The sequence below is a fragment of the Drosophila rhopaloa genome, unplaced genomic scaffold (assembly GCF_018152115.1).
Source record: "Drosophila rhopaloa isolate 14029-0021.01 unplaced genomic scaffold, ASM1815211v1 contig_163, whole genome shotgun sequence".
Taxonomy (NCBI): domain Eukaryota; kingdom Metazoa; phylum Arthropoda; class Insecta; order Diptera; family Drosophilidae; genus Drosophila; species Drosophila rhopaloa.
Genome location: NW_025335043.1, coordinates 4895692 through 4919859, shown reverse-complemented (window position 1 = coordinate 4919859; position 24168 = coordinate 4895692). Strand labels below are relative to the sequence as shown.

At 40.8% G+C, this 24168-nt stretch overlaps 4 protein-coding genes across 8 annotated transcripts; 1 reads left to right on the top strand and 3 right to left on the bottom strand.

The window, feature by feature from the left end:
* Positions 1-1588: 1588 nt before the first annotated feature.
* Positions 1589-7165, bottom strand: LOC108053915 (RNA polymerase II-associated protein 1). The gene is made up of 13 exons (XM_017136649.2): positions 6986-7165; positions 6618-6922; positions 6326-6554; positions 5817-6264; positions 5273-5758; positions 4903-5212; positions 4762-4847; positions 3733-3970; positions 3367-3524; positions 2775-3312; positions 2373-2511; positions 1896-2308; positions 1589-1833 (listed from the first exon to the last, which is right to left on the bottom strand). The coding sequence occupies exons 1-13, from the start codon at positions 7110-7112 to the stop codon at positions 1660-1662; spliced, it is 3651 nt and encodes a 1216-aa protein (XP_016992138.2). The 5' UTR covers positions 7113-7165; the 3' UTR covers positions 1589-1659.
* On the top strand, positions 4039-4891 carry LOC108053916 (general odorant-binding protein 69a). Of its 2 annotated transcripts, none has more exons than XM_017136652.2 (5): positions 4039-4147; positions 4200-4278; positions 4384-4427; positions 4494-4596; positions 4650-4891. In XM_017136652.2, the coding sequence occupies exons 1-5, from the start codon at positions 4076-4078 to the stop codon at positions 4748-4750; spliced, it is 399 nt and encodes a 132-aa protein (XP_016992141.1). In that variant the 5' UTR covers positions 4039-4075; the 3' UTR covers positions 4751-4891. The 2 variants fall into 2 exon arrangements, with proteins under 2 accessions (XP_016992141.1, XP_016992139.1); XM_017136650.2 differs by having other exon boundaries at positions 4048-4147; positions 4336-4427.
* A 235-nt stretch (positions 7166-7400) lies between the features above and the next one.
* On the bottom strand, positions 7401-10546 carry LOC108053905 (SET and MYND domain-containing protein 4). Its single transcript, XM_017136634.1, has 5 exons — positions 9858-10546; positions 9027-9369; positions 8408-8944; positions 7871-8092; positions 7401-7804 (listed from the first exon to the last, which is right to left on the bottom strand). The coding sequence occupies exons 1-5, from the start codon at positions 10426-10428 to the stop codon at positions 7486-7488; spliced, it is 1992 nt and encodes a 663-aa protein (XP_016992123.1). The 5' UTR covers positions 10429-10546; the 3' UTR covers positions 7401-7485.
* Positions 10547-11160: 614 nt separating this feature from the next.
* On the bottom strand, positions 11161-24107 carry LOC108053911 (probable calcium-binding mitochondrial carrier CBG00135). 4 transcript variants are annotated; one of them, XM_017136640.2, is made up of 9 exons: positions 23969-24107; positions 23751-23890; positions 22751-23394; positions 21206-21332; positions 21062-21149; positions 20890-21001; positions 13593-13751; positions 12956-13529; positions 11161-12749 (listed from the first exon to the last, which is right to left on the bottom strand). In XM_017136640.2, exons 3-9 carry the CDS (start codon positions 23210-23212, stop codon positions 12514-12516), a joined length of 1758 nt encoding a protein of 585 aa, XP_016992129.1. In that variant the 5' UTR covers positions 23213-23394; positions 23751-23890; positions 23969-24107; the 3' UTR covers positions 11161-12513. The 4 variants fall into 4 exon arrangements, with proteins under 4 accessions (XP_016992129.1, XP_016992128.1, XP_016992130.1 ...); XM_017136639.2 differs by lacking the exon at positions 23751-23890; XM_017136641.2 differs by lacking the exon at positions 23751-23890 and having other exon boundaries at positions 23973-24107.
* Between the last annotated feature and the right edge of the window lie 61 nt (positions 24108-24168).

Below are 24168 nucleotides of genomic sequence, written 5' to 3'. Positions count from 1 at the left end.
CTGGATGACAATTGGGGAATCCCGAGAGGAGGGTAGCAATCAGAACCGGTTTCTTTGTCAAGTGCATATGCTATGCAAATATTTGGAGGTGGTGATCGCCAACGGAGGCCAATGGGTTTCATTAACTGGCAAGCACATTAATATTGAGTACCTCCAATAAATGGGTGTTCGCTATCTAGCATTTCAAATGTTTTTATCAACGATAAGAAGGGACTCCGGATACCGGCATACATATACAAATACCTAGAAATTTAGCCTACAACCCACAAAGTGGGTAAATGTAACTCTGTGAGACCTTGGCTCCTTATCAAACAAACACATTGGCCCACTTTATTGATTTTGTTGTGCAAAGAAACACCAAATAAGCTAATAAAGATTGAAAAAAAGTTGAAATGCAGCAGCTTATTCTAATGGTCTTTTAAAAGTTGTTCAGTGAATGCTAGTCTCTTTGAAATGTTATTTTCTCTTTTTTGCACAACCTTCTTCCCAAATCAAACCAAAACTGATTTAAGTCCCCTGTGATTCATTTTCAAGGAGTATATGATAACAATGCAATTAGCTTTGAATCTATAAATTTATGCACCGCGTTCAATATCAGTTTTGATTTCTCAAGTGGCAATCACGTTTGGACTGCCTATTAATAGACCATTCGATCGAAATGTAATTTGGGTTGACTTAACAGATTAGCGTTGGTTAAATTTATGAGGTCTTCGCAAATATTTACCGACGGCGCTAGCACCTCGCAGTTATAAAATAATTAGCGTCCATTTAAAGGCAATTATCACACAAACACTCATAGGTTCACGCCTCGCGTTGTTTAGTTATTCTTTTCGATGGGTATACATCATGCGAAAGTTGAATTATGTGGCCCAATGTTGCGCATACGCCATGTGTCAAACAAAAGCCCCGTGACAAGTCATTTGCCAAGTGTGGGTGTGGGGTGCTGAAACACAACTCAAGGCGTATAGGAGAGTAACAAAAAAAAAACCAACATGCACGAGTACTTAGATCAAATGATTTAATTAGCACTGGCCCCTCAATTGTGTTCATTTTAATTACATATATGTATTTTATCAGCCGTCAAAGCTTACGGCTGCGATAGCCCCAAAGGAGGAGCCAAGCTGTCGTGGCCCATGTGTCAATAAGTCAAATGATGTTAATTAATTGAGGTCGATAGCAAAATGCTCTGCAACCGACAGCCTGCCAATGGCGGATGGCCCGGCGTAATTACCTTAAACGCACTGTTACACAACCTAGAAATCCTCCAACTAAAATACGACCTCAAGACTAATTATTTAACTTAGCTGTCCACGGGCCACTATCGTCAAAATGCGACGCAGTATTGACAAACGACCTGAGGGAATTTCCAGCAATTACTTTGTGTGTAAAAGAAAATGTATAACTTTAATCACTTAGCCGAACGAAATACAGTGACATTGTTATTTACTTACTGAATGTTATTCTAATAATTCACAAAAAATCAATACCAAAATGCTTTACCCCGAGGTAGCAATTTAAACGTTCTGCAGATAAGCCCAAATCAGCTTGCCTTAAAAATATAACATTGTCACATTTAAAAGACTTTGGATTCCAAAATTAAATAGCTTTATCGTACTTTCATCACACTCTTTGAACTATCAGCAATTAACGTTAAGATAATCAAAACAATTTGGCTTTATGCACTACCGTCGAGTTGTTGAAGTGGTGCTGTGCTATCCGATGGGCAATGCTGCCAGGGCGAACTAGCTGCTGCTGCAATGCATCACCGTAAAGCTGCACCAGCGAAGGCTCCTGTTCCACGGGTTCCAAATAGGCAGACAAGCCGCCCATTAGCTGTAGAAATGAAATATACTCAGAACTAGGGTATCGTTATTTAAATCCTTTTTTGCACTCACCAAACTCTCATCGCAGTTTATGAAACGCACTGCCTGCACATGTTCGGACCAAAGACGCCTTCGCCACTTGTTATCGTATTTTTGTGCTAATGGCAACAGCACTAAAGAACTGAACAGCTCATCGCCATAACTAGCTGCCTCGAAGTGTTCCACAAATAGATAGTAAAGCGGCTCAAACCTGGCCTTATCTACCAGCTCCGCTTCAAAGTCAAAGTCATGCGCGGCATTCTGCTTGTAGAAATCCATAAGGCAATCCCGAAGCAGCTCATGCAAATCCGGAGCAAGAAACTGGGAGTCGGGACCCATGAAGCTAATCATCAGATACATTAGCTTCTCCAGCGGGCTTACAATCTCCAAGCCCTCTTGCTCCAGTTGCCGCACGAATGTCAACGTCATGCGCACCACCTGATTTTCTGCTCAGAAAGAAAAATATTTATTTTTCCCAAGAATAGCAAAGTTTGATGTGTGAGTTCTTACCTGAGAATATTGCCGCCGGTCGCTGCTGCACATTTTGCAAGTAATTGCTAAGGATAAGCCGCAACTGGAAAAAAGGCCAGTCGGCGGGCAGGATGGGTGCTTGGGTATAACTCAAGGATAGGGAAGGCTCCGAGTTGTCCTATAGGCAAAGCAAAAAAAACCATAAGGATAAAAGAGAAAATATATAAAAATCTATCTAAATCGAGAACAACGAATAAAAAGTCACGTTAAATTAAATCTCTTAAGTATTCAAAATAATGATGATTATTAAATTAAATTAAAGTGATATTGCATCTTGTATTTTTGTTCATTTATATGCAGTAAACAATAATTTTTTAAATAAGAATGAGGTTCTAAGGTAAAAATGCGTTTTTCCTTTTTAAAATGTCAATAAATACGTACAGCTATTATATGCGGATACACAATTTCCAGGCATGTTTGCTGCAGCAGTTTTAAGCTTGCTTCGTCGAGTTTCACGAATTCTCCATTGAAGATAAAGCGCTCGAAGGTACTCTTGATTTGGGTGGCATGGGCGGTGGACAGACAGCAGAGGTAGTTGTAGACCAACTGAAGCAACTGCCGGCGCTCAAGATAGGTCTCCATTCCGTCCGTGGTGAGCAGCTGGTGGATGAACCTCAGCTCGGTGCGGGCAAAGAAATTGGTGGCCAGGACGCGGTTCAGCTGGGAGCTCAACTGGCGCAGATACTCGGCCAGTGGCTCCAGCACCGGTGGTTGCATAAGTGCCGCGAACAATGGCTTCTCGCCGCTCTCCAGCGAAACGGTGAGCAGGGCCCAGAGGTTACTCAACAGGTGCACCGGATACGTCTCACTGACAATAAGCTGCGGCCCGTAGTCGTGCATCAGCACTGCGCCCACATTAGGCAACGCCGCATGCACGTGGCGCCGATCAACAGGGCGTCGCAGCATTACGGAACCCTTGCTGCGAAATAACAATTAAAAGTTATTGAATAAGTGGCTTCCATGCTTAACTTACGCCAGGTCATGAACGATTGCTATAAACCCACTGGACTGCACAAATTTAGGCAGTATGCTGCGCAGAAAGGGCTGAAAACTGGTAGTTCCTAAAAAGCCACTTCGAGAAAACCAGGAGACGGCATACAATGCAGCACTTAATAGTGTCATCTGGCTAAACTAGAAATACAAATGAGAACAGAGTTTGTTTTAGGATTTAAATTTAATTATAGTGTTATGAACACATTAACTATCTTAGCTTAATCTTAGAAATATCATATAAACAGTTTCAGAAATGTTTGGCAAAAAAGAAATGTCTTCTTTTGATCTTAAAAATTGAATCGTCTAGAAGGTAATCTGATAACAGAGATCAACTGAAATCACTTACATCTTTGATCTTTTCGACACGGGTAGCTGAATGCAGCCAGCTGCAGCAGCAATTGTTCAGCGGTTCCACCAGCAGTTTCTGCCCCTCGACGTCGCACATTCCGCTCTCGCCACTTGCCACCAGTGCGACCAACAGGGCGGATGCGTGTTGGCGCACCAGCCCCGATCCGCCCACCCCATCGAAAGCACAATGATTGCCATGCCAGTCCAGCAGCTGGCGAAATGCGGACTGGAACTGCCTGCAAGTGATACCAAATCATAGTTATTATTATTACTCGATTTTGAGTCTGGCTATAAAAGTGAGCTGCAGTCTAAACGAAGTTCAGTTTGATTTCATTTCTACAATGGCGTCCTGGAATTTCGGACTTCTTCTGGCAGTACTTATTGTATATGATTTCATTCCTGCAAATCAAGGAGTAAGTTTTTCACACAACTGCATTGAAAATGCACTAAGCTTCTTCCAAACAGCTGGAGTTAAATCCCATGCTAATTAAACAAGCGAAGAAACTGCAATTGCGATGCTTAAATCAGACAGGAGTCTCCATAGGTAAGTGACATTTTTAAAAAACTCAGTGATAATAAACACATACCTCCTAAATAAAAGAAAAAATGGACCAGTTGACCAAGACTAGATCTTTACCCAATGATCCAGGCCTCAAATGCTTTGTACACTGCATGTTTGACATGGTTGGACTGGTTGGTATACTCTCCTTAAAACCTTCCAGTAAATGTATACATTACTACTACTATGTTGCCCCACAGATTGACTCGCAAAACGTAGTGCACCTGGAGTCACTGCTGGAAGTTTTACCGGAGCAAATACACAACACAATCAATGGACTAGTCAGCGCATGTGGAACTCAGAGTAGGTAAATTATTTTGGTAAATATACATCGATATATATGGAACTCTCCCCAGAGGGAAAAGATGGCTGCGACACCGCTTATGAAACCATCAAGTGTTACATCGCAGTAAATGACAAGTTTATGTGGGATGAGGTAATAGTGCTACTTGGTTAGCACTCACCCACCTGAAAATATCACGATCCACGATTCCCAGGAGCAGCAGACAGCGCAGGATGCGCAGTGCCTCGATCTGAACGCGCACCATCTGGACCTGCCAATGAGATTCTCATTAAATAAAATAATTCCACAAATATATTTATACAAACATTATTATCTTGAAAGAACAAGTATTGTTGCAGCCGAACAATTAGGACTCCCTTAGAAAGGCTCTTGGCTATATCCAAATGTTGACAAATTAATACCCGAATCAGTTTCAGAAAAAGAATTTGGGGTTGACCATAAAACTGATTATTTCCATTCGAAGAGGGTAGAAAATGAGTAAAAAGTATTTCTATAAGATGACTTTCATTAGCTAACTGTCGAGCCACTTTGATACTTGTGCGAGCTATCCTTATAAGCAATTTTAGACAGGACTCCACTGTGCTATTGTCTGGTTTCACTGAGTTCAAGATAAATCTAAAAAACAGAGCTTTGTAGTAGGAACTTTTTATAATCCATTTGAATATTATTTCTTACCGAATCCTTTGCAATATATTGGTTCGAAGCAGGCATTCCATGAGATCTGTCTCCGCCAGTTGAAAGTCATCCATGGACATACGGCTCTCCGACTCATCTTCCTCTACTTCCGCGCGCACGGATTGACTTGTGGTTAGTAGCTTCATGTAGCGTTGTAGAAAAGCTATAGAATTTGTATCTGTATTTCCTTCTTTATCATCGCTGCCATTTCCCAAGACCTGAAGCGTTGGCTGCCAATGACAGTAGGCATTATCCTGAATATGATCGAGGAGCACTTCGTCCGTTTCATTATAGAATAGGTTAGCTAGAGCTCGGCTCACAACCTCAAGTTGAGCGGGGGCATTGTCATCTAGACCAAAGCGTAGTAGGAAAAATATTTTCGATATTGGTAAAGACAGTACCTGATCGTAAAAACCCTGGTTGTAGATGCTGAATATTCCCGCTATCGCTCCAAAGGCAGAAATTCTTTGCTGTAAGACAGTGGATCTGGAAAAGTTTAATTAAAGATAAGTAATCATTTTTGTTTAGCAAATTCAAAGCTCACCTTGCCAAGCGAAACAGCTCTTGAAGTGCATAGCCCGGACGATCTGCCTCCTCCCCATGTAAATAGAGTTCTCGTTCATCCAGTTGTATTGAAGTATCCTGATTTTTAAGCGTGTGAGGCAAAAGCACACCCTTCCAATCAAAACGTGCATTGAACTGCTGTCCTGGCTTCAATTCGCTTAATTTGGTTGGAATATCCCGCATCCACGCTAGCTTGTGTTCCTCCACAAGATTGAAATTAACCCAACTGCCTGCATTGCTCTGTTGCAAAAGCTCTAGAGCTGGATTTGAATGTGGCAGAGAGGAAATCACTGGACTAGAAGCTTCTGAAGACTGTGTGATTTTTGGTGGCTGTGGAGGTGCCTCAATTATCTTCGGAACAACTTTTTTTTCTACAGGTTTGTTGCTGGTTTGACGTTTCTTGGAAAGCAATACAATCAGCGAGGGATCTGTAAAAAAAATTTGCGTATTTATAGAGCAATTTAGCTTTATAGAAACGAATTTTTTTACCTAAAGAAGCAAGCAACTTTTTTTTCTCAGCCAAAATGTCCTGCTCGCTCATTTGGCTAAGGACATTTAGATTTTCTTGGTGCAGTTCTTTGCACAGTTTGGCATCTCTTACAATAGAACTTGTATCATTTTCATTTGAATCAGACTTGGTCATTGATATTTTAGGATTCTGTGAGCTTGTTCCTAAAAGTTGTTTGGCAAAAATGCTTAAGGGTTTGCTGGTGTTGACCTAAAATAAACAGAATGAATGTTAGCATACATATTCCACCATTCTTTGGATTATAAATGTTACCTGTCTTATTGGATGGAGGGCAGGTCCTGTAGATCCTTCAGTTCTTTCTACAATTTCTCCCAGTACATTGCCTAGGGAACTAGGATCTATTTTACTTCCTTTCACATCGCCGAGAATGTTTTCCTGAATTTCATCAAGCAGAACCTGGGTAACATGTGTTTTATTTTCTTTCAAGACACTTGTTGGGATCTTTTGGATTTCTTTAACTGTGGGAGAAAATTCGTCCTGCTTTTTTTCTGGAACCGAGGTAATGCGTCCCAGTTTCGCCTGCTCACGTTTCTGGGCAAACATAGACTTCTTGGGAGCTGAAAGAAAAAAAATTGTAAATAAGCAATGTATCTGGTACAATAGAAGCGCAACAATTTTACCTTTATCCACTCGCACAAAGGCCGCAGCAGGTTGGAACTCGGGATTTTTTACTTTCTCCGCATTGAACTCAGCTGCCATTCGCAGGACATCCTCCTCGCTTTCGCCTGGCTTCAGTTTTTTAAACATTTTGACCGAAAAACAAAATTAAATATTTCAAAACAAATGCGAGTCGACCACAATATGACCGCATCTTGGACTAAAAAAAATGCCGTTGAAATAAAAGTACCTAAAAATCGGTCTAAAAATATCGATATCTTTAGATCTGGAAACTTTAAGTACATTTTTAATTTGAAATTTGGTGGTTATTCCAGATTGAGGAAAAGATTAGAAAAGGTTTAAGAAAAGCGCGGGAAAAGCGCAGTTGCAAAAAAAACTGAGCTCTTAAAAGTATTTAAATAATAAGAGCCTATTTAATTAAATATTTTAATGGTAGTATATTTTGTATTGAAGTAGAAAAAACGACTTAATAATACATGCATAAGCCAGTGACAATTGTTTTTTATTTTCCCTCCTTTTTGAAGGTGGTGCCTGTGTCGGACAAACATTTATTGAGCGATTGCTGAGCAATCAGCGTGTCCTTGTGGGGCAGAGCTGCCACATGGAAAAACATCTCCAGTCCCTCCTTGAAAAGTTCAATAGCCTCTCCGGTTTTCTGGGCCTCCATAGCACGGGCGGCCTCTCTATACAGTTCCTCGGTCTTGATTAATTTCCTGACAGTTTCTTTAAGGGAGATATTTTTGCGGCAGCGAGGACAACGCACATCCTTCGCCAAGTCCTTGGGGAACTTTAGCAAGTTAACGCAGTTTGGAGAAGTGCACCTTTAATTAAATTAAATTTAAATTATTACTAAACCTTACCGATTGAATTCATTATACAATACCCACCAGAATCGCACTTGCTTGTCCAGTTTCTGGAGCAATGGCCAGTTCTCCTGGCAGGCCATACAGTTGCAACTGAAGGAGTATCGTCCTCGAAGGGTTCTCTGCCTCTCCTTGAGATTCGTTTTGATGAAAATGGGTCCGTAATTAACAGCCACAACTTCGTTGGGGCGATGTGGCTTATTGGCCGTAAGGACCAGCTTTTTTCCCACGAAATGGCAAGCAGCGCTATAAGTATAAGAAAACGTTTTGAAAATGAAATATTAAAAGTAATTAACTGTAATGCCGGTTAATAAATAATTATAAATTAAAAACGGTCAAACAACAATTTAACTATAAGACACGATTAAAAAATCAAAACAGTTTTTTCGTAAGAGAAACACAAGCTCTAAATTTTTAAATACACAGCTTGCTAGATTATCCTTTTAAGAATCGATAAATATATTAAAAAAAAGAATCACTAACTCATAATCCTTACTTACAGAAGATTTCGCTTTTAAGAGGACATGATTAGCACTTGGAATATTATATCCACAAACTAACCTGGGCCAGCACTCATGATTGAAGTAGGAACCAGTGCCATAAAGTCCAGCAGCAACTTGCACCATCCTGCTTCCATCGAATCGATGCTCCTCGGTCACCTGGGTCTGGAAGATCTGGTGGGCATTGTACTGGAGCACCTGCAGCAGACCCAGCAAGGCGGTGGCCACCTGCAGTTCCACAGCGGTGGGATTCACGCCCTCCGTCTTACGACGACCAAAGTACAGGGACTTCTGAAGGATGCGCATCAGGAAGCCAGCCATCAGGGATCGCTGCAAATAGTCCTCCGGCTGGCGCTCGTCCTCGTGGGAGCACATGTGCTCGAACAGCAGGTTGGCGGTGGCCAAGCCCTGCTCCAAACTGGGCGCCTGCGTGAAGACACGCAGGGCGATGAAGCACAGGATTGACATTCCGGAACCAATCAGCAGATCCATGAACTCACACTCGAACCTGTGGTAACTGGAACAGGCCTCACCCATGCACTGGGCCGAGCAGAAGGCGACTCCCGAGCAATGCAGGCAGGAAACAGGGGTGTGCAGCCTGTAATTTAAAAGATTTTTATATAAGTTTATTCTGGGATAATATAAAAAAGATCTTCAGACATGGATTTCATTATTGTTACCTCTTAAAGCAGTTATGACAGTGAGTACCAAAATAAATGGGATCTAGACAGGCGGCCACTGGTTCCTCGCAGAGCAGCACATCGCCAGTTCTTATACCTTCGCTGGCAACCACAAAACGACCCTTATCCTTGGTCTCAACCAGCTTCACCACCTTGGAGGCACTACTCAGTTCGGGATTCTCGCCATGTGCCAACTGAGGCACCTGCTCTGAGGAGGCCTCTTTGGGAATTGGCTTGACCGCAGCTATTTCCTTGCGACATAAGGCGATGTGAGTGGGATCGGAGCCAGACATCTTCTCCGCAATTTTTAATGAGATCTCAGCACGGGCGAGTTCGCCCATTACTGCAAGAAAATAAATATTAATAAGAAAGATTTCAAAGTCAAATGATAATTGTTTTTGCAAAATGAGCCTATTATTTTGCAAGATTAAGATCAATACCACGGCAGGAAATTTTTTTTTTTAATTAGATAGATATCCGATTACTTAAAATCAAATTTATTAAATTATTAAAAAATTAAAAAAAAGGTTACTTTGTTATGACCGATAGTTTTTAATCTATAATTGAAGAGCGAATAAGCGAATAAGAGATATAAGAGGTATAAGGCATATATGTCATATATGATGTTATATATGTCATCCATATACATTTTGTGAAAAAGAATTCCAAATAAACTCTGAATCTTGAATACTCAATCTATTAAGATTGAGAATTGGAAAACTTTCCTATTGCTACCTCTTTAAGGTCCTAAATAGTAGCTTTAAAACGGGGGAACATTTTGTTGATAAGCAGATATCTTAAAAAGAAATCCATCATTCATGGTTAACCCACCTGCATAAGCTTTGGCCATCTTGCAGTAGTAGTCCACACTGGACTTCAGCTCTAGTCCAAAGTTGGTGGCCAATTTGAGGTCACTTAGGGCAGCCTCCCCCTCGCCCAGTCGGATCAGAATGGAAGCCCTCGACCTGTAGGCCAATGCCAAGGAGAGGCCATCATCAATGACGGGGTCGGCGTTCCGGTCCGGAGCCCTCATCACGGCCAGATTGGCGGCCATCAGAGCCTGCTGTATCAGTTCCCTGCTCTCCTCGCCCTCGCCATTGCCACTCATCAGGAATAATTTATCCGCCTGGGCACGACGTTGGGCGGAGAAGAGGGCATCCTTCTGCTTGAAGACGGGCTGAACATGCTCCAGAACGCCCAGCACGGGATCGCACACCTCGCGATCGCTGAAGATCGACAGAACCCGAGCCGCATTGGACTTCAGTTTGCCAAAGTAGTTTCGCAGCCACTTGTCACCACATGCATCTCGCACATCCACGCAGAACTCGTTGAAGAATCCCCTTTTCTCCGACTGGACGGTCTGCGCGGAACAGATCTGATAATAAGTCGAGTCAAACTCCATTATTACTCCAAATTATGTAAAATCTTAATCAGATTTTCAGTGCAGCGGATGAAAAAATTTCCCCGTCCGCGTTTTCCGACTGAGTATTGAAAACAGCTGGCGGACGTTCCCTCTCCAAAAATAGCACCGATCTTTCAGTTCGCCGCATTATAAATACTCGGTATTAAGTTCTGAACTAGATCAGCAGTCATCGGAATTCACTTTCGATATGTTTTTAAGATCTTATTTATTTTCGAAATAAATACACCAACATCTTAATATAGTTATTTAGTTTCAATTAACTTTATTCCACTTAAAATGCCAGCGATCAGTTATAAGATTTATTTTATTTGTAACTGGAATCGAGCTTATAAATCACATTAAATAATTTATTTAAAAATTAGCTAAACGTACAAAAATATAACAATATGTATATCAGAGTATTTATAGTTATATATTCGTAGTTAAATATTTTAAGTATATTTTCTTCGCCTGAAAAATATTTAAGTTAAGTTTAAATTTTCATTAATTTTAAGATTTTCTCATGGACTAGATAGACTTTGTCAACCATTCGTTTATCAGCTTGGAAAGACCTTTAAGTAAAGTAGAAGAGTATTTTTTAACATTGTTCTGTATAATAACAAAAATCGATTATAGATTAAACTTAAATTATCTCTGACTAGATGAATCAGAAAATCCTGTGGAATTGAGAAACATAAGACTAATAAATTATAAACAAATTTTGTGTTGAAATTTCATTTTAATTATCGTATTTATTTGCTCGAATAATGTTTGCATGGTTTTCAATGATCAATTTCAGTTAAATAGGTCAAATGATTAAATGTGAAAGATTTCATAAAAATGCGGTGCTGCCATAAAGCGTGTTTTGGGATAATGAAAAATCATATTTAAAGAGTCATTATTTTTACTAAAGACGTACAAAATTCAATTGGCTAATTAAGAGTAAGGTACAGATTATACATATACTTTTAAATTCAGAACCGTTACAATGTTTATAAAACAGGATTAACTTAAAATTGTTTGGGTTTGCGTTAAGGTTCAGATTCATATGATATATTAAATAAATTACATGGTGTGTGGATGTTGTGTTTGTTTTGTTTGTTAGCTTTAGTCACAATTAATCTCGTTGGCTTCAATTGCAATACGATCTAAGAGAAAGTGTTACTAAACTTAACAAATAAAATGCTAAAAAATTTCAGCCTCGCCGCCGAACTTGTTCAAGACTGCGACAGCTCCGAAGCTTACAAGTCGGTATTATAGTAGATATATGTATATGTGTATATTATAAACTATTATCATCACATTGTAAACGTTAAGTGTTTCTCATTATTTTGTGTAATCCATTAATCTAAGCAAAAACGAGTACATCGTAGTTTTAATGTCTTTTGTGTTTAAGCTTAAAACGCTGCCGAATATCCATCGATTAGGTTTCTGATTCCCTCACATTCAGCCTGCCTCGCTCACTCTGATTTACGCTTTTTCTCTTTCGAAAGCAGTCGGATAGGACAAACTGAAAACCCGTGAAACTTTTCAAAGCCGGTTCCGTTTTTGGTATGTGTGTTTTTAGCAGTTTACTGAGTGCAATTGCCCTCGAAGTAGCCTACGTACATTTGTTAATAAATTAGCACTTAAGAGATAGAGTGGCCTAAACCTACTTGTAGGTCGCAGGATGGCCTAAGAAATGTGTGGGATTAGCTCGCATCATTCACGCGCCAAAATGTAACATTTTCGCCTTCGCATTTATAAATAAATTAGCCATAGTATCACTTATCTTGTATTTTAAGAAAATAACCAAACTAATTCAACTATAGAAACTTAAAAAGGATAACCCAGAACATGGAAGAGGCCTGTTTTAGTTTTACACTTAAGGAAAGCAGCACGAGACTGTCTCAATGCAGCAGAGAGCGAGTGGCGGGCGGGCCGACTTAACCTACCGCTACTACTATACAATATGGAGCACAGCGTCGGCAGGATCACCAGCCGCATCCCCGGCCGCAGCCCGATCCGCCCTGCAGAGCGGAGCCACAGCCGGGCGACCGGGCCGAGCCGAGTTAACCTGATCGGAGCGAGATTAAGGCAGACATCTCACGACATCTTGATGCCCAGGGCGCGACTCGTGTACTCGTAGACCACGTAACTGATGGACACCGCCGGCAGTACTTTGAGGAAGTTGGGCGTAATGCCGCGGTACAGCCCCGTCAGTCCCTCCTGTCGCACGATCTTGCGGAACAGCCCCGTCATCGTTTCCTCGCCACTGTGCGCGTCGCTGCTCTTCAGGGGTATCTGGGTCTTCCGCTTTTGGTTGGCAATTGTTTCGGCGGCTGCAATAGAAAATGGGAAGATAATTATAGCATTACGATAAATTGATAAGAAATATGGAACCACTTTTCATTATTATCTACTAGACTTTGATTAATTTAAATGCCAATAACTATATAAGTATTGATAACTAAAAGATTATTAGTACCGAAAAAGGTTGCAAAAAGCACTACCGTAGTAGATGCCCCAATTGATTGCAATTTCTCACCTTGAGCCTGTAGCCGAGTGCGCACCAGAGCCAGCGGGTAGGAGCAGAGCTGACCAAGTGTACTCGATGTACTGCCGCAGGCCAGAAGAACTAGGAAGCTGGGCTGCTCGTTGTTGTCGTGGTTGGCGATGTACCGTCGCTTTAGGGTTTCATATACCGCCAGATCAATGCCGGCATAGGGCAGGATTCCCAGGATGTTCGGCACGTAGCCGCGGTAGAAGCTGCGAACTCCCTCGTGCTTGTAGATCTTGGCCGCGGCATCGGCAATGCCCGCGTACTGGCCCGTCTTTCTGAGCGCCAGGCGCGTCTTTAATACTTCCATGGGGTAGATGATGGTCTGTGAAATTCCGCCTGCCGCAGCGCCCGCGTAGAAACGCTCCACGATGCTCATCTGCCGGCTGGCATCCTCTCCGCGGATCAGTCGCTTCATCTGTTCGTAGGCAGCAAACTTAAAAGCTGTTTCCGGGGCAATCTTCAACACATTGATGCCATTGCCCCGCCACATGCTCCGCGACCCGCCTTCATTCAGCATGATGTGCATGCACTCTGAGATTCCCATTCTTTGCGTTTGTACCTGGTTGAGAGAATTCCATTGTTAATACTTCGATGGGAAGGTTATTTGTTGTGTAAGACTCACTTGCAAGTACACTTTAATTCTGTCCAGCGGCGCTGTGCATGTCCGGGAAACTGCTCCGGCTATGCCACCCGCCACCAAGTGTCGCCACCAGAGGCCCGTCTGCATCTCTTTCTGTGTGAAGTCATCAGGTACATTCATATCCTCGCCAATGTCGAGGTACTGCAATGATTAAAAGACTCATGGTTAAAACAATTGAATACGATAGTTTTGTGATTATTAATCTAGGACTATTCTAATCTATGTAGATTGGAATGAAAGGCTACTAAGCTATTTCAATAAGAATATATCGGAGTGAGAAATGAAAATAAACAGAGATATTAAAGAAATACGATTAAACAATATTAAAAATTGGGAGTATTATAAAAATGAAGTGAGCTTTTCTACCAGAACTTCTTCGGTACGGTGACATCCTTGGACTTCCTTCTCAACTTTAACCCAATGCTTGAGAACCGCCATTTGCTTATCGGTTAACCAACGCCTGTTCTCCCTCTTAAAAATAACCAGGTAGCGGTGCTGCTGTGAGGTAATATTAAATAATAATGCCGACTGCTTATGCAGAATGCAAAAGAGTGCAGTGATGGGCGAACTACGCAATCCACACGCGCCACGTAAATCCCCATCGCCTGAATGGGAATTGCGGAAGCGGGCGAAAAAGAACGATGCAACAGCCGTAAACAAATGTTATATCATTCACATTAGTTTGGCTGCTTGTGCAAAAAAACACACATGCAGCTGTATATCTGGTTCGTGCCGCAACTATATACTTAATTTTCTCGATTTCTGTTTTCTTCAGACGTGCCCGCCTCACCGCCCCGAAAATAATTATAATTGGCTCGCCTTCTGAACGTCACCAAATGGTTGTGCAATTTGACGGATCTCTTTTAAAAAACTAACGCCGAATAGGCCGGAATGAAGTGAAATATTGTTTGTTTCTATGAATTGCACAGCTTATGGCTTTAAATCGAATTAATGCCGCTGATAGTCGAAAAGCTGTCTGAAATTGATAACAATTATCAAGTCTTGTGATGTCTAAAGCTTTCGAGCGAGCAAAAACCGAACTGAATCCCATTGAGTACCAGTAGCAGAGTTATAAAGAAAATTCGCATAAGTTCAGGGACTAAATGAAAGGTTATTACACTTTTTCCCCTCACGGCCGAGTGTCATTGAAGTTAATTTGGACAATAGGCATACGAATAATAACAGCACTAAAATGATTTGTTTATCTATTTAGCCGAGCAAGATATATCCAGTATATCCCGGTAAACACATCCGCTTCAGAAGTGCCAAATCATTTTGCGTGCTTGTCACATTCGCACGGTGACAATTCTGGAAAATACTCTTCGCAGAAAGCGATTTTAACCTTTAATCATGATGGAAAATGAGGGTTAGGTTCAATGAATGGGTTAAGTGTACTTAACAATTTAAACGACTTCAGTTTGCACTCATAATTAGCGACTAGCAATCACATGGGACCCATTCAGTAGATTGTGGGAATTAGTTGCTCATTTAACAGAATGGAATATTAATCCAACGCAAAAAGAGCGATGGAAATTTTACGGAATGTAAATTGGCCTCTTGATGCAACGTAATTTCTGATGGAACTTATCATTTCCGAAACGATATACATATTGTATATATATATACCTAGTCACATGACTGCGAAGAGCTTTTTTTATACACAATGATCTATTTATACCTAGCCGTGAATTTGGCGCACAAACGTGGAAATGACCGTGAAAGGAGCGTGGCACTGGTCGAAAAGTAAACAGGTTAATAGACGATTAACCTAGGTTTTTAAAAACCATGAATGAGTGATCATTGATTGCAAAGAAGCACTTACAAGCTTTTAAACGCCTTGGACTAATACAAATTCAAGGCGACAACGCTTGAATGGTCGATCAAGAGAGATATGAAGGCTATCGGTGTCCGATATCTGGGGTTTTTTCAAGGCATGTTGAGGTAAGAGTAGATCATCGACCGACGGATGAACTTGACTCATGCCCGGAGAATTCGCTGCGGTGATCTTGACGCGGGTTATATCCCCAGACGACGTCAGCGAGTTTAAAAGTAAACACCAGTGTAATGTAAATATCAACACGTTTATGAAGAGAGAAAACTGTTGACGTCACGCAAATTGTGGGGGCTTGACCAACATCGTGGATAAGGGGCCAGGGGAGAGGTCGTCACATGGCGCTGACTCAGTCGCCCACTATGCGTATACTTGTTACACTCATATGTTGAGTTGAGGCCCGTTAACACACATACGCCCTGTTGGCCAAGAGCACAAAAGCGTGACATTTACAAGCGCCTGGCAACAAGTATAAAATGTAAAAATCGAGAGACAACTAAAAACAGAGGGAGAGCCACGCGTACCGCAAATCTTAGGCCAATCGCCATATGTTTGTGTGAGTGTGTGAGCAAAGTATGTCGTCTTTGCCGATCGTTAAAGTTAAAGACCGACTGCAGGAGACTTCGGGGAGGGGAACGGACCGGTTCCATATCAGCACGTCACCCGACGGAGCTCGTTTTAGCCCGCCATCCATCGATCGTCTGTTGCTATGCGACTTTAACGTCCATGGGGCAACTTAAAAAACGAACACCAAAACCACAACGGCGCACCAAATGAAGTATTGTGTAAGTACAAGTGCAGCGAACAATTGCAACAGATGCGAAGTTGAATAGCGGAATGGGAATTAAAGCGCTGCCATTTTAAAGGTATTTTTAGATGCACAGAAAAAAATATCAATAAAATGGCTCACATCTGTGGGAAACCATCATGATATTAAAAGTATATTTAAATCCCAATCCGTATCACTCGTTTATTTCTGAGAATTAAGTGTTAATATCTATGTGATTATTGTTTTTATTGGATCAAATGAACTCAATATTTGTTCCATTTCTCTCCGTGTTATTGGGTAAAAACAGAGACTGCCTCATGGTGATCCCCGTTGAACTTCCAGGAAAAACCACAAACGATAAGATAAACACAGCAAATAATTATCGAATGAGTCAGCTTCCGCTGCACTTGGCCATATAAAGTATCGATTCTTAGAACACCAGTCTGAAAGGAGCGAAAAGGGGCCTGTCATCAACCTACCCGTCCCATCATATCACGGAATATGACCACGAAATCCTCCATCATGTCGCCTGCGACTGCCATTTGCTGAATATTGTGGTAATCGACGGGCAAATTGTACTGATAGGTGCTATTTCGCAGCATCTTGTCAAGTTTGCACTGTTTCACTTCCGATCCAAAACTACGTTTTCCGTTTCCGCCTATTTTAGCGCCGGAATGTGGCTTTCACTGTTCAAAAAATAATTGCAAACTTTCACTCGAAGCTGTTACAACAAAATATTTGTGCAGCTCTTCTCTTTGGCTTTTGGGTTTATCTATATTTTCTTTGAATATATAGTTTTATTTTATTATTATCTTGTCGATGCTGCGGCCTTTATTGAGCGGCCAGACTTTGCCCGATTCGCTTGATTGCAATTGTGTTTACACTTGTCGCGAAAGAGAACAGCGCTCGAGCTCAATTATATAACTACGCTCCAGTGCAGAGGCGTTTTTATTTCAAAATTAGGGGCTTTGGGGTTTCGACGCGCGCACAACCAACGCGGGAGCCAGCTGACTGAAGACTAAATCCGAACCCGAGCATTCGGGGCCCTGAGAGCCTCGGCGATCGCGATATAGAGTCGTTTGAGAGCAAAGTACACTCGTCGTGGGTCTCTTTCTCCCACCGATTTGATGTGGCAGCGCGCGTGCGGCCTCTGAGCAACCCCTACCAAAGAAAATAAACCCCCACCACCCAGAACGGGCTTCTTCCCAATTAGTTATCATTGCTTGAGCCTATTTGACACGCATTTCCCATACCCCTCGACGGTTTTTCCCACTGTTTTTTTTTGACAGTCAAAACAATCAAATAAAAGAAAAGAATGTCTGGGAATAAAGGATCGAAGCCATACATACCCTACCTAAAACATCCGGAAATTGGGATTACATTTTAGGTAGTTAATGTTCAAACATAGCAATTTAATACACAAACTATTAGAAAAATGTGTTTTCGACGAAATTTAACTTTACTTTTGAGCTGGAAAGTACAAATTCATAAGTTCAGGAAAAAACCCGCTGACAATTCTGTTTTCTGTGAAACCACAACACATATTTGTGCTGGACTCATACTCATAATATAATAATAATTATAATTCTCATTCATTTTTTCTCATAAAAAATATACAATATTTTTAATTTTCTTCCGATATAAAATAAATGGTTCTATAATTTCCTATTCAGGAAAATATCAAATAAAGTGAAAATCAACACTTCTGACTAATTCAAAACTATGGGATATAATAAATAGCTAATAAATGATATCTTTAGTCAATGGCCCAGACACTTTTGGCATTTATTTGCCTGTTTTTGTTTACACGTTTCGATTCTTTATCACAAAGCGACTTTTCGCATGTTAAACCGGATCGCACCGAATTATCACCATCTCGAGGGTCTGCCACCGAGTTGATAGCCACATGACGGGCGTGTGACTTTATTAGCTTCACGCTTGGGATGACGCTCTCTCCAAAGGTGATCTTAATTGTTTACAGTCGGTGGAAACTTTTTCCACCTTATTAGTATGCCTTCGTCATATTTGTAAATAGGGTTTCTGATTAGGCCACCCCAGTCGAAAACGTTCCGGCGAACTTCGCGCGTGTCGTCAACAGAAAACACATTTCAAATTTAAAAAAAACGCAAAATAAAATGTCTCACTCTTATCAATCCAACAAAAAAAAAAAGAAAACAGTGGAATAACAAGCTAGTCATTGAAAACTGAGCTCTGACCACAAGATTCTAGACTATTGCTCGAGATAAGACAAAAAAGTGTCCGAAGGAAAGCCGCAAACACACCCATTTTTAGGGCCGGCCCCTGTTGAGAGATGTGCCTGTTGTAAGTGATACCTTAACAAGCTGGAATTAATTTACGATGCCCAATAAATAGATGTGGTTAACTGCACCGAGTGCTATTCAATTGCCTACTTAACAAGCCCCCTTCGGTTTTAAATTGCCAATGTCTCGAAAATAATAAACAACAATTCCCAGAAGCACTTAACTTATATGATCGCGACAGTCATGAAAGTATCATCCACTTAGTAAATAAAGTTGTCTAATTCCTTACTGCGTGTTAAATCGTTGTTAGGATATTTCTGTTATGCCAAGTTAAAAAACGTATACAATGTTCTATTTGCTAGCTCACTTTGAGAGGCTTCTTTAACAAGAATTCACTATCACTGGTTACAGCTGCCTGCTGGAGTTCTCGAAAAATATAGCAATACGCGACAGTTACAACTTCTAGACTGCGGACTTTGACCAAGAGTGATTATAGGGGCACAATTCGCGTAAATATTTTTCGCAACATACTAACGACATAGCAAATACATATAGGTCTTATCGGTGTAAAAATGCGTCCAATCTCTGGGCGAATCAATCATCGTATTGCAGGCAACTTAATTACGGCCGCAGCTTAATTAAAGCCCAGTTAGTGCGCAAGCTTCGGCTTGGCTTGCCGTTCACTTTTTCTTTTCATCAGGCTAATGCAAGACAATTGCTATTCCGGACCTGTGTCCTTGCCAGGTTCCTAAAAATAGAAGCGAAACGGGACCTGTCTGGCTGGTAGTAGTACGTCAGAGCCAATGAACCGGCTGCCGCGAACTCGCCATACTAAGTCGGCTTGACAACAATCCCCTGGACACAGCCGGTTGACCTTAAGATTTCAAGTCTGCACAGTTGCCAGTAAAAGCAAAATATAAAAAACCCGCAGCTGATAATCAGAAATTTGAATAAGTTGTTCCAAACGATCGACGAGCTCTGGGATTCCTCGAAAATGGCAAGAATTCAGACTCTGAATTTCAGAGGCGTTCATTTGATGTGATTTTTCAGTTACATTGATATAAATTGTGGAAATTAACAGTGACAGTGAGCAAAAAAAGATAAAAGTAAACAAAATGATTACGCAGACAACAAAGCGATGACATCGTCACCTGCCTCAGCACACGGAAAGAAATTAGATAATGCAATGATTTAAAAAAAAGAATTCCCGAGCTTAACTTATCAATAATAAAGTATTATCAAGCAATTTTTCTAATAACACTTGTGCACAAGGAAAGTTAAAATGGAATTGGCATACTATTTAAATTTTCTAGTACAGCTGCGTTTATTGACTAATTTAATTACCTTTTAGGGAAGCTTTTAGGAATAGAGTTTTGCGAGCTTCAATGATTTAGCGCAGCTGTTAACCGTTTAATTACTAGTGAAAACCAATTAAAAACTTTTTCAGCAAATGAGTCACGAATTTTTGCATTCGGTTAAGTAGTTTAAAACTGGTAAATACTATTTATTCCAATTCAGTTGAAAAGTGTGATCTTTAAGTCAGATAATATATTTATAAATTATGAGTTTGCCTCTACCCAAATTGTATCTATTCAATATGACCTATTTTTTCGCTGTGTAACAGAAAATGCTGGATCTTTATGACAATGAAAAAATTATTCTGATAAGCGGGCGGAACGATATAAAAGACGGACATCCCATAAAGCGGCAGTTTAAATAGTCTGATGAAATAAGGGATTCATTTACGTCAGTCCCAGTTAAAGAGTGTGTTAAGAGAGCCCGAAAAGCTACGACTTTTAGGAGCTTCGGTCCTCGAAAATGTCCGATTAAAATGTTCTCTCTGGTGAAGGTAGTAGTACTACGGAAACAATACACATGCATGCAGGCAATATAATTTCTGGCTGATTAGCGAATGAGAATGATGATAAAGCCTTTCTCGTTGGGTGGGATGGGTGTGTTCAGTGTACAGGCGTTTACGTATGTACGTATGTGTTTTGGAGTGCCCTGCTTCTACGTGGGAGGGACTACAACAATATTAATGGTAATCGTAATATGTAACTTGACGGATATGTACCTTTAGATCTTCCTCAGTTAGTCAGGAGTAGTGTGGGTGTAGGAACTACATTCGACAGTTTAGATCGTTAGGGTGTGGAGTGTTTTTGTTGGTTTAATTTTGTTTCGGGTATGGGCAAGGATAAGAAGGGGAAAAGTTGGCAATTAGTTTTAAATACGAGAACGTTAAACAGCTACAAAGGTACTAAATGTAGTGTACATGTCTATGTAAAAATAACACAGTAGAACAAAAACTAGAACAGATGGGCAGTGAGACCCTTTAAAGACCCACTGCTCTCTGCTTGTTAACTCATAAACTTGCACTAAATATACTATGCTTTTAGAGTATTTTTTGGAAATACTTACAGTAGAGTGCCGCCAAAATTTAATCAAGTCGTGAATGTCCGTGGAGGGCGCCAGGAGCATAAAGTCGCGCCACTCGTTAAAGCTAATGTTCAGGCTTCCGTCCTTATCCATTCTGCAAGGTACATCGTAAATATAAACAAATGCAAGTCAGATTATAAGTGTTGTACTCAACCTGGTAAGCAGATTTCTGGCCTCATCCAAATCGATGTCTAGGCCCAGGTCCTTGAATGCGGAAATCAGCTCCTCTAAGTCCACTTTGCCTACGATAAATTCAATTTGTAAGAGATAATTTAATTAAAATGTGGTTACAACCCACCATCACGGTTTTTATCTAGGTGCGAGAACTGCAGGACCAAGTTCTTCTCATGCTCCCGCACATAATGCAGGAACTCGGCGAAGCCCACGTTTCCACTCTGATCCTTGTCCGACTGCTGGAGGAATTTCTGAAAAAATAGTAGAACAGAAAATAAGTTAGGAAAATTACTGAATTTTTTTGTCGTAAAGGAAACGTGGTACGGAATATTACGGCTCTTAATCACTCCTGGAATTCTACTAGCAATTAATGTCACACGCTTGGAATCTTCGGGCATAATGAGCCTCCGACTAGAGTATCGACCTGAATCGTAAAAGCAAATCAATTTCCCGTATCACGAGGGCTTCGCCCGCAGAAACCATAAAAATCGCCTTAGTCGTCTGCACATTAACCCTCTGTTTACCAGCTAATCCAATTCTGATTGCTTTTCGATGTTCTTGGAATACTTGTTGCATGTTTCACAATCTGATGGATTTATACAAGATAACAAAAAAAAGAGGGGTTTTTTCTAGAAGCAATATATGATTCGAATAAATGTGAGGATAACAGGAAACCAATTAGTATTATTTTCATATCGGAATGTTGAAATTTTCTGTTTGACTAATACATAAAATTATTGACATCAGACTTTAGAACTTTATATCAGCTTGAAATAATATCTGGTTGAGTACATATACTATCTATATCTTCATGAGCAATGACTACTAGTTTGTTTTGTCTAAAATGTAAACAAAGCAGGTAATAATAGCAAAACAGAACCTGCTCGTCAAACAAAACATTTCTATGGTCAAAAATATTGTGCTCTTCCAAAAATAGATTTTCTCTTTGCCTTTTCTCCATTCGGCAAATCACAATGCCCTTGATTTAATTATCCCTTTTTTGGCAAGTACAGATATGACACATTGATAGGATGCCGAGGGTCACCAACCGTGCCAAATCGTTTGCCCAGATCAGGGCATGCTAATAATGTACATTGTATAAATTAAGATATTCAAATACATTCGCCGCCCAAGGCCGCATATTATTGATCTCTACCGTTCGCAGTCTGCTATAGAATAACATATAACAAAGGCATTGCAGTTCTCTAAGAAAATGACAAGCCCCGGGCATATGGCACACATCCCAGTCAACAATTTGACTATATATATCGTCAATCCTTCAAAAATATTTTAAAGATAGTAACATATTTGCAATGTCAAAATAACCATTTTATGTGAATCTTTAAATCTTTATGACGTTAGTAACGAATTAATAATGACAAATGATTATGAGTATTCGTGTGGTCAACTTTCACACTTTTTAAAGGTTCTAAAGATATGTTTAGACTGATAAATTTTTGGTGCAGCAATTTTTGAAATGGCCATGAAAAATAATTTAATTAATTTTAAATCTTTTGCAAGGGTTCAAAAATGGAATAATTAGATGACTAATTTTCTTAAGGAAAAATAAATATAAGTTGTCTAATAATTTAGGGAATTCTTTTAGATGACTTTTAAAAATATCTTTGAAAACATTATTTCTGATTCCCTCCCCATTATCCTGTCTCACCTCCGCGTAGACGCTCGACAATCCGAACTCGTGCAGCGCCGCCGACAGGTCGTGGATGTCGATTCTGCCGTCGCCATCGCGGTCCAGCTTGTTGAAGATCCGTTCCAGCCGCTCCTCGTCCTCGATGGGGATCTCAGTGGGCAGGATGGGGCCGGAGCTGCCGACCTCGTACAGGTCATATGGCGTACTGGCGGTGGCGAGATGGGCATGCTGCAGGCCGAAATTGTGGCCGTGCTCATAGCTGGTGGATAGAGTGCGGGCGGAGTAGGTGGCCTGCGCCTGCTGGGCGAAGTTGAAGTTGCTGGCCGGATCGGGCGTCAAGTCCAAGTCGATGCGTTGCTGCTCCTGATCCTTTGGCTTCTTATCCTGCTGCTTATGATCCAGATCCTGCTCCTTTTGATCCTGCTGCTTGCTTACTGCTAAGGATGCGCTGTGTTCGATTCCAACTTGCTTTCTGACCATTCTCCACACTCGTGTTTACAGTTTACCTAGAGTTTTTTACTGGCTGCTGATGGATTTCTCTGGGATTGCTCGTTTTTGGCTTCGATTTCTCTAGGGGATTACGTGTTCGGGAAAACTGCTGCTCTGCTCCTATGGCCGGCACATTTTGTTCACCTCAGGTAATTAACTGGAAAATGAGTGGCCTGAAAGGTATTATATATTGTACACATTAGTTTTCATTTGTTTTGTCTGGGGTAAATGATAACTAAACAAGCTTAGCGTATCGTATTTCCCCGTGATGAAGTCATCTGGGCTAGTTTTTCTTCTGGTCTGGAAAAAGGTCTCCTGACGCGTCCATTGATTTTCGCTGCTAATTTGAAGGCCAAACCAAAGCGATTCGGGAAAACCTTGAAAATCCAGCAGCTTCTCACGCACACGCACGCACATGTCTCCAAAAATTCGAGGGGAGAAAAGGGAAAAGGGAGAGTTTCCCCAGCAACTCGAACTTTCTACTTGCAAGCACGGCTTAAAATGGTCAATTCTCGGTACTACAACGTACTTTCTCGTCTCATTTCTCGATTCTCCGCTTTTCTCAGAGTTTCTCCAGCCGGGTGTGACTCAAATTTCTCGCGAAACGCTTGCGAATTGTTGCCAATTTGGCAAAAATTGTTCTGCACTCGATTTTCATGCACACACACACTGACACGAATGGAATGTGGATATGCAAAAGAAAGCGATAAACTTTATTTGCATTGACACTATTTTTAGGGCATTTACCTACTGATCGGGCTATAGATTATATAGTCTGGTTTTATGCTATTTCCGTGGCTTTATGGCTTAAAGCGAAATCATACAGAACTCTTTGATTTAAGCGAAATCGAATTTGGGTTTTAAAGTGTGACCACGAAAGTTTATCTAGATATACTTCTTAACGTCCAATGAATTACCTAAAATATGCCATTGGAAAGGTTTCCGTA